The sequence below is a fragment of the Mustela erminea genome, chromosome 17, assembly GCF_009829155.1.
Source record: "Mustela erminea isolate mMusErm1 chromosome 17, mMusErm1.Pri, whole genome shotgun sequence".
Lineage (NCBI taxonomy): Eukaryota > Metazoa > Chordata > Mammalia > Carnivora > Mustelidae > Mustela > Mustela erminea.
Window position 1 is genome coordinate 371,397 of NC_045630.1, and position 17,712 is coordinate 389,108.

Sequence of the window (17,712 nt, forward strand, 5' to 3'; positions counted from 1 at the left end):
GTTTTTCTTTACTGTAGGGAATATAATTTTGGTTGTCTCTAGAGACCAACTTACCTGTTCTTGAAAAAACAACGTGGTAGGAATGTTGTATCTAAGTCTAAAATGCTTAAATGAGAAGTTTTATAAGGGAAAGTAGAGCCTGGATAGACTCAGGAACTGATGACGTACTGCCGTTCTTTCTTCTTCGTGCGTGTGTTGTCCAGATTTGCTAAACTGACCATTCTGATGAAGAGATAAGTAAGCCTAAGTCGGAGCTGTTACCCAGATAATGCACATGCTTTATCAGAATCTAGTAATACAGAAGTCTCTGAGCAGACGGGTTGTATCAGAAGGTAGACGATTTACAGTTGATAGGAGTGGCCCCAAGATTCAGACTTTTAAGTGTAGAAATTGAAGCAATCAGGTGATATAAAATTGCAGAGAATCCAAGATATATTGAAAAACTTTTCTTAGCCATCAGGTTAAGAACACTCTCAATTCAAAATATTTTGTCTATTTTTGGGGAAATAAAGGCATGATGAATAGAAACTGGTGGTTATCCAAAAGTGCAAGGTTTTTGTCTTACTAATATTTGCTAAGAACTGGAGCACAGGAGATTAGAGATGGGAATTATTCTTACATTTAGGAGAGAGCTGTGCTTATTATCTACATATTCCCTTTTCATATTGCCCTGTTGGACACTGAAACTCAAGCGAGGACTTGGTAGCCACCTCCTTCTGTTCTCCAATGCCTTGCTTAAGTTACTAGTTCCCTGGGATGACCAGGAAGAAAGGTGAAGCTTAGATCTAAAAATGTCACATAGCTAATTATTGTCAGAACCAGGTTTAGAATCAAAACTCACTAACCCCGGATGAGCGCTCTTTCCATTTGACCATGCTGCCTTTCTTTGTATCAGTGTTTTCCAAACAGTAGAACACATTTATAGGACAGATTCTTACACAGAAACTCAGTGTATCAAAAGGATAAAAAATTAAATGTTCTATTTAAAGCCAGGGTGGAAAGCACAAAGCTCAGACCATTAAACCTACTCCTTTTCTCTTTTTCTTTTCCCACCAGGCACCTAAAGAAACCTAAGCCTTCAACAGAGTATAGTTGTTATATGCATAACATATCTTAGAATTTCCAACATTGTCTATATTTCTGTAATGGCAATTACTTCATTGATTTTTCTCTTATAAACTATTTTCTTTGTCTGACATCTTCACTTGGGCTCCTATTTTCAACTCAAGGTGCAATACCTAGCAAAGCATAGCAAGCATCTCATTTCATGCTTTGAATGCTCAGTCCAGAATGAAAGCCATCCTTAAGGAGCTGGGAAGGGGTTCGAGAAGGGGAAGGAGTCTTCTGTTTAGTGAAGGAGATACTCTAGTTTTATTTTATCTGCCTTGACCTATGCTAAACTTGAATTTGATAAAAGGTATATGCATGGAAGTAGAAGACTATTTTCTTAACTCATTGTCAGCGTTGCTAAATGCTTGTGTGGAATAACCTGTCTGAAGCCCACGGCCGCTGACTCACTGCTTAGGAAATACATCACCGTACTGGCTTCTGTTCCCCACCCTTAGACCTTTGTCTTAAGCTTAGAGTTGATCATGACTTTGCTGTGCAGTTTTCTACTGCTTACTTTTAAGTTGAAATCTCATTTTTGTTTCAGATTCTCCTTCTTCTGTGGTTAACAAACAGCTCGGATCCATGTCACTTGACGAGCAACAGGGTGCGTGCGACAGGAGATGCGCTCTGCCCATCCAGCCGTAGCTTTATTGCATAAACCCAGCTCTCTCTCACTTCCTCATAGCATTTCATTTTGATTATGGTCTGGTAGTGGGTATTTTGTGGGCTAAATGACCCTAGGTAGTTTTGGGTACAAAGGTCTTCCTTGGCCTCTACAAATTATCTTCTACGTAAACTAAGTTAATTTCTACCTTTGGCCCTTATGCCAACTTTAAATTATCTTTTTATAATAATATTGTAATGGATATAAGCTATATCCATTTTTAAAAATTCTAGGTATCATGAAATTGTATAGAATTGTGAATATGAGGCTACCATGTTACCTAGTGGCTGATTTAGAAAAGGTTATATAATGCAGTAATATTCTCTATTACCAGATCGCTGTCGTAATGATACTTGGTTTTATGTCTCAGGAGTGACCAAACTCCTGATAGCTTTAACTGTAAGGAGCACTGCTGTGAACTCAGAGATAAGCTTTGGAGCCATCAATCAGAAGGGGAAATAGCTTCCACTCACACTCGCACTTTTTGTAGTGGGAGAGGAATGAGATCAACCCGAGAGCTGTGAGCACAGCCTCATGAGGTTATTTGTCAGGCTCTATTACTAGAAGAGCACATAGAGCACAGAAACGGATTGGTAGAGGAAGACAAACCAAACAAATGGACTTTTAGAATTAGGGCAACAGCTTTATCATTGCCCCTCAGAATTCCCTGGACAATTCTGAATGCATTGTGATGCAGTGGGTAGAAAAAGTTGATGTTAAGTTATCAAGAATAATTTAAATAACATTCCCTTTTCTCTATTTAAAATGACAAATGATTGTTTATTGGACTTTATAAGTATTTTTCAAAAAATTAAAAAAAAAATAACTCAGCCCTCAGGCCATAAGCTTTAGTTGGCTGAAAAGTTTACACCTGTAGGATGACTCATTTGCTGATAGTATTTGGGAAATTAAATATTGCTGAAGTAGTGGGAAGTAGATCTGATTTTAGCTGTCTTCTTGGACATATTCAGAAACTAATTTTAAAATAAATTCCTTTTGGTCTTAAATTATTCTCTATAGCCCTGAGATGACAAGTGTTGCTGGAGGTTTTTCTGTTCTTGAGAATGAACAAATGATGAATGAGTTGGTAAATGAATTTGAGAAGTAAGAAATTCAGCATGTTTTGTCTCTATATATTTATTGTAGAGGTATTAACAGTGATGAATAATTCCCTTGCAGTAAAGTACAATTATATCATATTGTAATATATTGTACTATTGTTAAAAACTGCTCTCTAGTCAAATAATTATTTTTGTAAGGATATATGAATGTAAATAGTATATCACTACCAGAGAGTTTGTAGCCAGATTGCATACTCTGTTCATCTCATAGAATAATTTCCGTAGATTACATTGAATCTTTTATTCAGTTTAACTTGGTACTTAATTTACTTATGATATGGGATATGGCCGAAAGAGATGACTGTAGGGTAACACTCAGATTTTTGGATCAAGGCCTGGGTGAGGTGCCACTTAACTAAGGTAGACTTGTTTGGCGGCAGAAATCAAGTAGTTCTCGGTTTTTCTGGCGTAAACTATGATATGCCTTTTAGTCATATCAGTAGAAGTGTTACATAAAAGGGCAAGTCTTGAGCGGGCCTGGCAGAAGCTGCATCATAATCATCAATGAACTGTGTGATAAGTCCTCTGAGTTAGAAATATTTTAAAGAATTAAATCCTGAGGTTTTTTTTGTTTTGTTTTTGTTTTTATTTCATGCATTTTTGCTTAACAGGATGACATCTTTTAAAGTACTGGGGACTTCTACATTCCCAGGCCTATATTACCTAAAAATAACTTTTATGAAAATTAGAGAAACTGCCCACCACCGTCTTTCTCACCTGGACTAAGGGAGCCGCCTCTTACTTGGGCTCCTTGTATCCACTGAGGCCATACAGCCTGTTCCCCAGCAATAGCCAGAGTGAACTTTTAAAAACATAAATCTAAACCTGTCCTTCATCTGCCTAAAACTTTCTAATTGTATCCCCTTGCCCTTCAAAGCAACCTAAACCCATACCTTGGTATACAGAGCCCTGCATGACCTCCCGGCCCTTGGCTCCCCAGCCTTATTTCAGGCCACCCCCTCACTGACTCAGCTCTTAGCAAACAGGTTTGCTTGTAGTCCCTTTGATACTCTCTGCTTCTCTCCCTCTCAAAAGCTGTATATCTACTATTCCCTCTCCCCAAATCCTTTTCTCTACCCATCAGATCCCAGTTAGAAATTTCTTTCTCAAAAGTAACATGACATTTTAGTTTGAGTAATTCTCTGCTCTTTTTCTCTTTGGGACCTGCTGTTTTCGTTCATGGCATTTGTCAGAATGTGTGATCACACGTGTAAGGCTTTGTTTGATGCCTGTATTCTCTGAGTATTGCTCTCATTCACTATTACACTTAGTGCCTAACACCAGATCTGTTCTGTGTGAAAACAGTAAATATCTGTTAAATGAGGGAGTAACTGAATTCTTTAAGCAGTAGGATGCCATAAATATTATTTCAGCTTGAGAGAAGCAGACGCGGGTTTACGTATTGGAAAGATGATTTCGGCAGGATTATAGACAGTTGATTGGAGGGCGGTAAGATTGTAAACTGCAAGGCCATGTAGGGGCAGTTGCAGCAGTCCGATGAGAGACGGTATGGGGTCCAAGGTAAGGCAGCAGTGGTGGGAAGGGAGAAGAGTGGACAGATTTTTTAAATACTTAAGAGACAGAATTGATGGCACCTTGAGACGGAGTAGTTAAAAATGAACGAGGGAACCATATCCAGGTGTCTTGATGGGTAATAGTGGTGATACCATCAACCAAGATAGGAATTTCAGGAGAAACAGCTGGTTATGTGGGAGGGGAAAAATACATGAGATTTTCTTGATATGTTGAGTTTGGAGTACCTTCAGATACCCAAATGGAGAAATGTTATAGACCGTTGGGGGATATATGTTTCTGGGGGGTCACCAGAGAGGCCTGAGGTGGAGAAAAACATTAAGAATAATGAATTTAGGGGGGCGCCTGGGTGGCTCAGTGGGTTAAGCCTCTGCCTTCGGCCCAGGTCATGATCTCAGGGTCCTGGGATCGAGCCCCGCATCGGGCTCTCTGCTAAGCAGGGAGCCTGCCTCCTCCTCCTGTCTCTCTCTCTGTCTGCCTCTCTGCCTACTTGTGATCTCTCTGTCAAATTAAAAAAAAAAAAAAACCTTTAAAAAAAGCAAAAAAGAATAATGAATTTAGGGGCGTCTGGGTGGCTCAGTTGGTTAAGTGACTGTCTTCAACTCAGGTCATGATCCTGGAGTCCTGGGATCAAGCCCACATCGGGCTCCTTGCTCAGCAGGAAGTTTGCTTCGCTCGCTGACCTCTCTCCTCTCATGCTCTCTCTCTTTCATTGTCTCTCTCTCCCTCTCAAATAAATAAAGTATTAAAAAATAAAAAGAATAATGAATTTACAGATGGTTGAAACCAGGGGAGCAGAGGAGGCTGTCTAGGCAGAGAGGGCACAGTGAAAGAGCGGCGTCTGCTCTACAGGAGCAAGCAGAGAAACGCATCCAGCTAAGGAGACAGAAGAGGAGCGAGCAGAGACATTGGCCGGGCCGAAAGAATGCCAAGTCAGGGAAGAGAGAAGTTCAAGGAGGAGCTGGTCAGCGGCGACGTGGAAGGCAGTGACGTCAGCTATGGAAAGGACTGAGAAATGTTTCTGGACTTTGGAAATGTGTGGATTATCCATTGTTGAGGCCTTGCGGTTTCATTGGTACGGGGGAGGCAGAAGCCAGAGAGCAGCGGTTAGAGAAGAGAGGTTTTTGTTTCAGAGGTGGAAATACTGGTATGGAGATGATCTTCCAATAAGCTCAATTAAGAAAAAAGTTAGACGATAGGTCATGTCTGGGGGTGGGGGTACAGTTTCAAAACTGAGCTTTTTTTTTTTTTTTTAAATCATTGATTTGTATACATTATTTTATTTTATTTTTTTATTTATTTTTTTTTTAAAGATTTTATTTATTTATTTCACAGACAGAGATCACAAGTAGGCAGAGAGAGAGAGAGAGAGAGAGGGAAGAAGGCTTCCTGCGGAGCAGAGAGCCCGATGCGGGGCTCGATCCCAGGACCCTGAGATCATGACCCGAGCCGTAGGCAGCAGCCCAAACCACTGAGCCACCCAGGCGCCCCTGTATACATTATTTTAAAAAGACTTTTCAGAAAGACTGAGCCTACCGTTTTTGTGCATTGTGTTATTTAATTATTATAACATTCCTCTGAATTAGAGGTTGTATAAGAAGAGTAAGAGACAGAAAGATAACCAGCTACTTGCCCGGTGAGTGAAGGAGCTGGGATTCACACTCCCGTCTCTTCGAGCGAGTAATCACTCTGCTCAGCCATATCCCGGGAAGCAAGAGTGTGCCCCAAACCGAGAATGTTTACCAAATAAGAAAGACTCCCCATCAAAGGAGCTAAAGGTACGGGGGGGATAGTTGTTGTCCTCAGATAATGCTCTGACTTCAAGTTTTGATTTTGTCAAGACTCCTGTTCTCCATTTTATCCTGCAGAATGGGAACAGCACATTGATTAAGTTTTCCTTCTGAATATGTTTCTAAGGATTGTTTAACCATACTTTAAATTTCTTATCCATATTTTTAAGAAAAACTTAGATTTATTTAATTAACAATTCAGGGTGGTTTTTTTTTACCATTTCGTCAAATTTGACCATTTGACCATGTTCGTCTCACAAGCTCTCCAGTACTTGGACATGTTGTTCCATTTCCCATAGTAGTTCTTGGGTTTCTTTATTGGGGATAAAAATGTTACTGATCAAAATTTTAAAATTGGGGCACCTGGCTGGCTCAGTCAGTAGAGCACATGACTCTTGATCTCAGGGTTGTAAGTTAGAGTATCACATTGGGTGTAGAAATTACTTAAAAATAAAATCTTTTAAAAAAGAGGTTTTTTAAAAAAAATTGTAATTGACTTCTTCACTGGAAAATTTGGTTTCTTTCACTGTTTACATGTTATTGAATTGGTTGATTGCAGTCACTGTATAGTTTATCTTTTTTTTTTAAAGATTTTTTTTTTTTGTCAGAGAGAGAGGGAGAGAGAGTGAGCACAAGCAGACAGAATGGCAGGCAAAGGCAGAGGGAGAAGCAGGCTCCCCGCCGAGCAAAGAGCCCGATGTGGTACTCGATCCCAGGGCGCTGGGATCATGACCTGAGCCGAAGGCAGCTGCTCAACCAACTGAGCCACCTAGGCGTCCCATATCTTTTCTTTTTTTTTATAGATTTTATTTATTTATTTGACAGAGATCACATGTAAGCAGAGAGGAAGGGAAGCAGGCTTCCCGCGGAGCAGAGAGCCTGATGCAGGGCTCGATCCCAGGACCCTGGGATCATGACCTGAGCCAAAGGCAGAGGGTTCAACCCACTGAGCCACCCAGGCACCCATCTTATATTTTTGACAAAAGCACTACATTTGATAAACAGACGTACGTGGAGTCTGACCCTTCAGAGTCATAGTGAAAGCTGCCTGGTTGCCTCAGTAGTTCATTTCTTTTATCAAAATACTTTTTAAAGAAAGAAACTGTCAAGGAAATAAGTGCAAAACATGCACATTGTTTTTATTCTGTTGTAAAATACTTGACAATATTCTGCAAATACAGGGCTTTGCACACATACGTTGTCAGCCTTTCTGTGCTGATTAGAAACTCTTTTGAGTAAGCACAGTGGTAAGTGTCTTGCATTTTGTTTGGCTTGAACGGTGTTTTAATGAGTGAGTCTGGTGTTTCTTTTTATTTAGATCTCTATGTTGTGCCTACTGCATTGTGAGAGATATAATCCTCTTCTGGCATATATTTCTCGTGCCCGCTTATATTATGAAAACAAATACATTTTTTTCCTGTTAAAAATAGGTCAGCATTTTTCCCCTATTAAAACAACAACAAAAAAAACCTGTGCCCTTAACTTTAAATTTTTGACAGCATATAAGAAAATCGTTTTGCCTGAGTTTTATTTTTTATCTTATTTATTTTTGCCTGAGTTTTCAATTTTGGCCTTGACTAAAGCAGGTTGCTCTCTATCCGTTACAGGGTTCATCATTAAGTGGGAGTTGGTAATGCTGTTACATTGGAAACTTACACCTGTGGGCAGTTGTGTATCTGTCAGACACTCTGAGTTTGGAGCCTTACAAATATAAATGTTAATTCTCCATTGTATATATTGTACAAAAACAGGCTTCTATTGATGTTGATAGACTGTTAAGTTAGAGAATGAAGCTTGTGGATTATCAGGATCCAGTGAGTCAGCTCTTACTAACTCCACTAGGGTAGATGGGAAATGGGAAGGTTGAACCCATCAGATACTAAGTATGCATCCCTCTAAGGTCACCAAATTTAAATTTCATTTTAGTAATACCTTGACAGTACTACCTCGAGTAATATTTTAGATCACCATTAAGTGTACTTTGACAATTTTAATTTTTATTAAATAAATATCTAACTATTGAAGCCTGTTCTATTAATGGGCACACTGGAATATATCTGTGAATCCTGTATCTTAAGTTCTAGGGAAAAAAATAAGTTAGTGAAGTTAGACTTCATTCTTGATTTTTTTTTTTAATATTATTTAGAACTAATGATCACTTCATTGCTTAGAATGGACCAGCTAATCCTCCTTTCCCCAACTTCAAGTCTACAGTCTTCCCATTAGTGATATGTTCGATCTGGTGGAGGTTGAACCTATTTCATTTCTGTTGCCTGTGTTCACCTGTTCACTCTCATTCTAGCCAAATCAGTGTCTGTCTGTATATCTAGTTAAATTGTTTTCTAACTCGGAATTGTGTATGATACAAATAACTGGCTTTTACTGAGTTTTTGGTGTGTGGCTTATTAAAAATTTTACATGCATTAGCTCATTTGTTGGGATGTAGTGAGTAGTAATAACCTCATTTTACTGATGAAGAAACCAAGGCTCCAAGAAATATGTAAGGAAAGAGAAGTAAGTGCCACAGCCGTGTCTATCTGTCTGTCATTAATTCAACTCATACTAATTCAGTTCATTCTGTGTTTACCTGGGGCAAGTACTGGCTGGGCTCATAGAAGGAGGTCGCAGCCCCAGGCTTGGTTCTGAGTGTGTTTTCAATTTATGTGTGTGAGACATCCATGTGGAAAAGTCTGTTGGGCCGTTGACTGTATAGACAGGAAGCATAGAAAAGATGTCAGGGTGCTCTCAAGGTCTGAGTTCAAGCCCTTTGTTGGGCCTGGAGCCTACTTAAAAAGGGAGCGGGGAGAGGAAAGAAATCCTTTAAAATAAGAGAAAGATGTCAGAGCTGGAGAAATAAATTGGAAAATTTCTGCACATGAATAGTAGTTGAGGCCATAAACGTAGATGAAGTTGACAAGGATGAATATAAAAAGAGCAGGAAGTATCACCTCTAGAACATCCCAAAGAAAATCAGAAAAATTCCCGAACTGCAGATTTGGCTGGAGGAGAGCTGGTGAAGGAGATGAAGGAGCAGCCACAGAGGTCGGAGGTGGCGTAGCCCCGTGCCGTGCCGTGAGGCGGAGAGAGGAGAAAATGAAAGGAGAGCTGTGTGTGAGTGTTGCTGGCAAGTCAGAGAAGGAGTTCCCGGAAATTCTCCACTACATCAGCGTGGAGGAGACCCATCAGATTCGTGAGAGCGGCTTCGCAGTAGAGATGGAAGTGAAGAAACGGGGGACGAGAAGTGAGAAAAGCATTTCAGAACGAGGAGCACGGAGCACCGTTGCTGGAGGGGAGAGTGGTTAAAGGTGGCTCAGTGGGTTAGGCCGCTGCCTTCAGCTCAGGTCATGATCTCAGGGTCCTGGGATCGAGTCCCGCATCGGGTTCTCTGCTCCGCGGGGAGCCTGCTTCCTCCTCTCTCTCTCTCTGCCTGCCTCTCTGCCTACTTGTGATCTCTCTGTGTCAAATGAATAAATAAAATCTTTAAAAAAAAAAAAAAAAAAAAAAAGAGAGTGTTCTCCAAAGCCGTCTGCCTCGTTGGTTCATTTTCATTTGGAGGCACATTTTAATATACTTATCTGTTTAGTATATGACAGACAGGTTTGGTTTTCTTTAGAAGATAATATACCTGGGGAAACAGTTACGAAGAGAGAGATACTGGGTAAGAATCTTGGCAGAGCTTATGTGCCACCTGGGGTGGGCATCTTTACCTGGTTCCTTCCTGTTTGTTCTCCCTCAAGTCTAACTGACATAAAGGTTGAGTTTTAATTGCCAGGAAGAAAATTTGAACAGAATATTATTTCGATAAGATTTTATAGGAGGAATTTCCTAGGAAATACCAGTATTGAAGTAAAGTTGTGCTTTGGTTTTAGCTTTCATAACATAGTTTATAAAGTCAGATTGCTCTAGGAAGAATACTAATTTTTAGAATTAAATGCTGGGTCTTGTAGTCGTGTGTTTGGTAGAGAGTGGTTTTCTGTGAAGAAACTCCTAAAAATAGTTTCTCCACTTTGAATCAGCATCACCTCCATAAACAAATGATTGGAAGAACTGGGTATTCGGGTATTCAGGAGTCTGAGGTGTGCAGAAAAGTTACAGATTCCTGACCTATAAAAATGGAAGGTTTTCATTGTTCTAGAAACTGTATTTGAGAAATTTGCCTTTTTTCCTGTATAATCCAACTAAGTTGGGGAGCAAAATTTGGGAAGATAGAGTTGAACTTTATCTTTGATATCATATATTTTTTCAGGGAAAGTTTCTTTTTAGATTTTTTTTTTTTTTAAGATTTATTTATTTGACAGAGATCACAAGTAGGCAGAGAGGCAGGCGGGGAGAGGGGGAAGCAGGCTCCCTACTGAGCAGCGAGCCCGATGCCTGATGCCCGATGCGGGGCTCAATCCCAGGACCCTGAGATAATGACCTGAGCCAAAGGTAGAGGCTTAACCCACGGAGCCACCCAGGCGCCCCTAGATTTTTTTTTTTTTTTTTTTTTTTAACTTTTGATGGAATGGAATGAGAAATGTCAATAAGGTCATTGCATAATAGAAAATACTTTCAATACAGAATACAGTATTTCTGTGTTATCACCAGTTTACCTAAGCTATTGTAGGTGATTAGTGTATGATTTATACAGTTATGATAGTCTCCCAGTTGTTGGGTGGAGTGATTGTAAACAGATTACTGTAACACATCCTCATGCATTATCTTCCTTTTGAATATTCTTTATTTTTATATATTGGATAAGTCTCCAGAGATATTCCTAGGTAAAAGTCCAAAAAAAAAATCTGCATCAATATTTAGATAATATGCAAACCTAGTTACCAAGATACAGTGTATTTTGTACTAGTATTAGCACACTTGATTTTTTTATGTCTTTGAATATTTTTTTAAGAACCACAAATAATTATAATTTCATAATGTCAATGCACAGATTAAATGGTTTGAATATATACGCATTACCAGAAACAAAAATGTATTTGTGGTTCATATGTGAAAGGCTTAGAAAGTATCTAATTAAAGTTCAGAGAAGTTCCTTCCAAATTATATTCCAGGCCACTCTGAAGTTTCTTTCTGAGTCAGTACACTAAACTGAAAGGGGTCTTACTATCTAGAGAAGATCTTTTAAATTTGGTCTTAATCTTGAAACTTAAGCACCCCAGTTTTTTAGTTTTTTAAAGTAGATATTTCTTAGACATTACTGGCTTGAAATATCTATTTTTATCAGAAAAAAAATGAATTCACTAGTAAGCCAAGAATCTACATTTCTGAGAAAACTCAGCATGACAGGATATATATGATCATGAAAAGGAGTATTAAATTAGGGAGAGTAGTCTGGAACAAACCAGGAATTGAACCCTAAACCTCGGGTTGATAGTCTCGTTAATGTCTCAGTTCTGGATTGTGTGGTGTTTGGCCAGAGACACTTGCTACTCGGGTTCAGTCTTCAAGGACTGAACTAGACTTGGGGGTCTGAAGCTTGTGTGGCTCACAGAAGAGTGCATTCTGTTAATACAGCAGTGGGCCAGTTTTACCTAGGGCTGGTAAGTTCATTAGCAGCCCAAATGTACAAATTCTGTCAACTATGGTCATAAATTAAGTACCACTTATAAATTATATGAGTGCCACTATGTTGTACATGATTGTCAATATGTAGATTATATTCATAAGAGATTAAGTAATAACTTTGTAATAGATACCGTAGGAAGAAGGTTTTAATTAACATGGATCATCTCAGGAAGCTTCTTGCTTTCCGGGAGGAGGGTGTTGCACACATTTAAATAAGATATTTTCTGCTCCATTTTGACCTCCAAACAGCTCTTTGTTTACTATATTTCTGTAATGACAGCATTCAAATCTCCGTCTCTTTAATTTTACTCAAAAGAAAATTTGATATAGCATTTAAATGGCTTTTTAAGACCTCTGCTTCTGTAACTGAGGTGGACGTAGGAAATTCATTCCTATTCTCTCTCACCTGCTTTTGTTTTCTATCCCTTCTTTTCTTTAAAAGAAAAATAAGTAGCAAAGGACTTTATAAAGTGTTGTGAGAGTTAATGAAGGAACCAGCCCCAGCTCTACCTCTTGGTTTCTTGGATCATTTTCAAGTCTTCCGGCTGTCTGTCCTTATCAGTTCTAGGTGCCTAAAGATGACTGTGATTTGGGCAGCAGTGGAACAAAAATATCAGCAACGTAATTAAGAGTAAGGGAGAACTGTATGTGGACATAGGACCAACAGGAAATTTCTAAAGATGGTCAAGGGTACGACAGATGTTTTAAAAGTCCCACTCTTGATAATTTTATGAAAGCTAAACGTCTTTTAATTCAGTTATTTTATCAGAATGCCGTTTGATAAAATAACCTCATGTAAAACACGGGATGTAATACTGAATCTTTGAAAGTTGTGTGATGGCTTGTTAATTTGTTATATCAATGGCATAGTCATAACAAAGGCAGTGTAAGAACCAAAGTGTTTTTTACCATTTGTGAGGCCAGCTTTGTAATTCACTGATGCTTTTATTTGCAAATACCAACTAATATCATAGGAGAGGATTTCCTGTGAGTTAGAATTAAAGACCTGAGAACTGATAGTCCGGAGTTCTGTTACCAGCTTGATTTCTGCTCTCTCAGACAGAGTCCCTTTCCCTGTGTAGTACAGCTCTGTATTTGAAGTCTTGTTAGTTGCCCTCTTACAGGATAGAAGTTAGAGCTGAGGTTCTGTGAGATTCTCTTTTCTTACGTGCTCCAGTGGCTTCAAGAGGGATGCAAAAAGATACAAGTCCTTCATTGCAGTTTCAAGTGAACCTCAAAACCAAAAACCCAAGTAATTTTGGTTTTATGAAGTTGTTACTACCCTTGTTATTGTCCAAGGCAGAAGGCTTGTTTTTAGTGCTGTTCTGTCCGTTCTTGAGCTGGTATCAAGAAAACAATACATCACAGAAGAATATTCTTTCTGTAAGCAACTGGCAGAAGTGTTACATGTTTGATTATGCAGCAGCTTGTGTTGTCTGTATATGTTAATGCTCCCCCCAAGCTATTAATCACGGAAAAAGAGAAAATTTCAAAGCTCTATTTTATTTTTTGAATATCCATGTACTTTGCTGTGGGAGGTGGGGACGAGTGGGAAAGGGTGGGTTTGGAGTGGTCTGTATCAATTTCTGTAGAACATCTTGATTTTTATTTGACATTTTACAAAGATTTAATATGTTGAGATAGATCAGCTGTAGGCTCCTAAAGTGAAACTACCATTTCCATAATTTAGAAAACGAATTCCTTGCAAGATTAGTCCGGAGAGGAAGAAGAAATACACCAAAACCTATGGTCTTGTAGCAGAGAGAGTTTTATAAATATCAAAAGCACATTGTTTTCTTTTCCTCCCCTCCCAATAGAGTGTGCACTCTACTCCCTTGCTATATTATAAATCTATGAATTTGTAGGAACAGAAAGAATTCGATAGCCTTCAGTTGTCGCAGAGTTTTGACTCTGTGACTTCTTTCAGAGCCCCAGCCCCTTACTCCTGTCAGTTACCCTGGATGCCGGAGCAGCTGGGGAGTAAGACTGTGAGCGACTGTGAGCTCCGTTAAATGCGAGTACCGCTTGATAAGATCACATGCCTCATAGCCTCCTAATAGTCTTTGATTTCCTAAGGACTAATATGGTTCTCAAATGTGTGTAATTTCCATCTGAGTCAAAGGGAAGTATGTACACAAAGCTAGAATTTGATGCAATGCCACTTTGAAATAGTGTTTCTACAACACTTGCTTGTGAACTTTAAGTGTGAACCGTAAACAGATGTGAGAAGGAATTATGACAAGGACAACCTAATTTAAGTTTTGTGAATTTTAGGAAATGTCATCTTTTTATTGGTTTCAGAGACTTTTTCAAATGTTTTAAACACAATTTTCAGATAACAATAATGAAAAGCTGAGCCCCAAACCAGGGACAGGTGAACCAGTTTTAAGTTTGCACTACAGCACAGAAGGAACAACTACAAGCACAATAAAACTGAACTTTACAGATGAATGGTAAGTTAATATTTTTGTAAAGCTGTTCTTAGCCATTTTGTAGGATTGTACTAGATACTATTTTTAGCACTTCATCATCTTTGTGTTTTGTTTGCTGTAATGCATTGGTTCTCAAATTTGGTGTGGCTCGAAGAGATTGTTAAAACGCATATTACTGGGCCCCGCTCTGGGTTAAGTTTGAGGTGGGATCAGAGAATTTGGATTTCTAAAAACTTCCCAGGAGACTCTGATGTTGTTGGTCCTGGAATATTTCTTCTCATAGAAAAATGCAAAAGATTTAAAAAAAAAAAAGTTAATCACCAATAGACCATTAGTGCCCAAAAATAAACCTAACATTTTGGAGCTTTTTTTCAGTCTTGGTCCTATGTACAGGTGTGTGTGTGTGTGTGTGTATGCATATACACATACATATATGTGTATGTGATTTGGGGTTTTAAAATGTAATTTTAATTATACTGAACATATTCTGTTCTCTGCTGCATTTATTTGGCCTAACTCTGTAATAAATATTTGCACATTTCTCCTTAATTTTCATAAATATGAATTTTCTAGCTGTGTGATATACCATCAAATAGGTTTACCAGAGTTTACCTAACCATTTCCCTTTCATCGGGCAGTGGATTTGTTTACCTTTTTTAAAAATGATGAATATCTTTGTTTATAGGCTTTTCCCTACCTTTAAGATTATTGATTTGAGATGTACTTTTAGAGGTGAATTCGATCTAGGTCAAAGGATATTGCTGAATTATTTTCAAAGAGCTCTGCTTTTACTACATTTCTCCCAGCAGCACAGAAAAACACATACATGTTATGGTCCCCAACCCAGTGTTCAATATCAGTATATTCATTTATTTTTTAACTTATGTATTTGATCTTAAGATAATTGTCATTTTTATTTAATTGATTACTAGTAAGGTTGAACTTTATATTTTGTCTAGGTCCTCTTTAGTGACATTTCTGATTATACTTATGGTTCGTTAATCTAGTTCAATTGTATATTTTTAAATAATCAAGTTATGTGACCTTCTTAGACTCTTTCACACTGTCTCATGGCCTTTTGCCTGAGAGCATCCAAAATTTTGTATTTAAGTTTATTGCTATATTAATATTTAATATATAGATAATATATTCTTAATGTATAAACTGTTGCATATTAATATAATTATATGATTAATATGTAGTAATTATATTAATCATCTTGTAGCCAATATATTAATTATGTTGTATAATTAATATATTAATATATTCAGTTGTATATTATTATATATTATATGCTGGTATAATATATAAATAATATGTTGTTATATATTATTTATTAATATATAATTATATGTTGATATGTGATATTATTTACTTCAGTGCACTGGTTTCCATTTGTGTTTATGTGTGTATGTATTTTACATTAAAATCTTTGATTAAGTAGTATTTTAAAATATTATTGAAATCCTTCTATATTCCTGGGACTATTCTAGATACAGGGAATAAATCAGTGAAAAAACCTGGCAGAAACCCTCTGTCCTATTAGAACTTACACTCCAGGGGCAGACAGACAATAAACAGTAAATACGGGGATTGTGTAGTATGGTGGGAGGTACTAAGTGCTGTGGAAGGAAATAGAGCAAGTAAGAGGCGATTGGGAGACCTAGGACAAGGGTGGGCATCACTGAGAAGATGGCATTTGGACAAAATCTTGGAGGGTATGAAGGAGTGAGCCATGCATAAATCTGGAGGAAGAGCATTACAGGCAGAGAGAAAGCTAGGAACAGACAGAGGACATTCGAGGGGCTGGGAAGAAAACCAGGGTAGCCCAAGTGGAGTGAGCAAAGGAGCAAACAGTGGCAAAGAAGGTCTGCTGGGTGAGTGAGGACAGGGCTGTTGGTGCTGGTGCAGAGACCAGGCCGTGGTCAGGTGGCCGCTGAAAGACTTCGGCAGTGAGAAAGGAGAGATGTGGTGAGGGCACTGGGGGTGGTAGGACGAAATTGGATTCTAGATAAGTATCTGAAGGCGGAACAGTCAGTAGAGTTTCTAATTTCTTTACAAGCCCTAGTGTTGGAACTCAGCTGCTTATAATCATGCATATCTGTGGCCCTTTTCCTTAATATGCAATTTAAGGTCATCGAAGATTGTTACTCTTTATGTCTTTCCTGTTCTCCTCTCTTGTTTCTGTATAGAAAAGGCTGATTTTTTATAAAGAATTACCAGAGCATTTTTTTGGCAAAGGTCTTTCTTTCGAGTGCTGCTTTTCCTCCTCTAAGAACCGGCAACGAATGACAGTCTCTCATTTATTAGTTCCTTATTTCTCCATCACAGAGTAACGAGCTTTTTTGTCTGATTATGAAAGAAAAAAAAAATAACAGTAAAAGGAGAATTCAGGAAGGCAGTCTTTTTCGTCTCTGCCGGTTTGGTGTCTTGCTTTATTTGAGTTTCTTTGATGACAAATGAGGCAGTAGAGCACACGAAGAGCTGAGATGTTAAGCTTGACAAGCCATTGAACCTCTCTGAATCCCAGTGTTTTCATCTGAAAACGGGCATATTTAAGAGAACCTACTTCAGAGTTTTGGTGGGAAGATTTAATGAGATCACACAGAAAAAGTACACAGCACTTAGCACATTGACGGGCACATGATGGGCCCCAGGGGCAGCTTTACATTATCATCTTCTGTAAATCGCTTTTCATATCCTTGGCCCGTTTTTCTGCTGCGGTGTTTTATCTTCTTCTTACTGATTTATAAGAACTGCTTGTTACAGAATTGAGTGAGGACCACACCATTTGTCTTTCATTTGTGGCAGATATTTTTTCCCCAGTTTGTTGTTTGTCTTTCTGTTCACTTACGGTAGTTTTGCTTCATGGTTTCGGCCTGTGAGCTCGTGCTTAGAAAAACCTATCCTTCCCAGGATTGGGGGAAAGCTTCTTCTTTTTTCCTATTATATTTCTGTGATTTTATATCAAAAATATGTGTTCAATCCTTCTGCACTTTATTCTGCCATGAAATATGATGTAGCGCTATAGCTTGATTTTTCCACATGACCGTTCCTTGTCCTAGTAGTGTTTATTGGACAATTTATTCTTTTTTCTGTGATTTAAAATACCATATTAACATATGCTAAGTACATTTACTTGGTTACATTGTCTTTTCCACTAATGGCTCCTACTTTCCTACATCAGTACCATGTTTCAATTATCATAACTTTTATACACTGAGCATTTTATTTATGCCTGTATTAGAGCTTTCTCAATGGAAAAAAAAAAGATTTTTTATATCACATTGGCTTCTCTTTACCAAAATTGCTATATATTTCTTTCTGGTTAAAAAGAAACAACAGGATTTGTTGAAAAAAAAATCAGACTCTAGAGAAAGGTATAGAAAAACTCAGGTGCAGTAATCGTACTGAGATGACACCTAACACTGGTGTACATCTTTTCTGACATTACTCTCTGCATGGATGCCCATGTAGATGTGTATTCTTTTAAAAGCATA

The 17,712-nt window shown here is 38.3% G+C and overlaps 1 protein-coding gene across 7 annotated transcripts in view; it reads left to right on the forward strand.

Moving 5' to 3' along the window:
- DCAF6 (DDB1 and CUL4 associated factor 6) overlaps positions 1 to 17,712 on the forward strand; it is a 142,211-nt gene that overhangs the window by 89,027 nt on the left and 35,472 nt on the right. For 5 of the 7 annotated variants that reach the window (XM_032318047.1, XM_032318048.1, XM_032318049.1 and 2 more), the window contains 2 exons: positions 1,655 to 1,714; positions 14,116 to 14,233. In XM_032318047.1, coding sequence (XP_032173938.1) covers positions 1,655 to 1,714; positions 14,116 to 14,233 — 178 coding nt within the window. The remainder of the gene's footprint in view (positions 1 to 1,654; positions 1,715 to 14,115; positions 14,234 to 17,712) is intronic. The other 2 variants (XM_032318051.1, XM_032318052.1) reach the window with 1 other exon arrangement.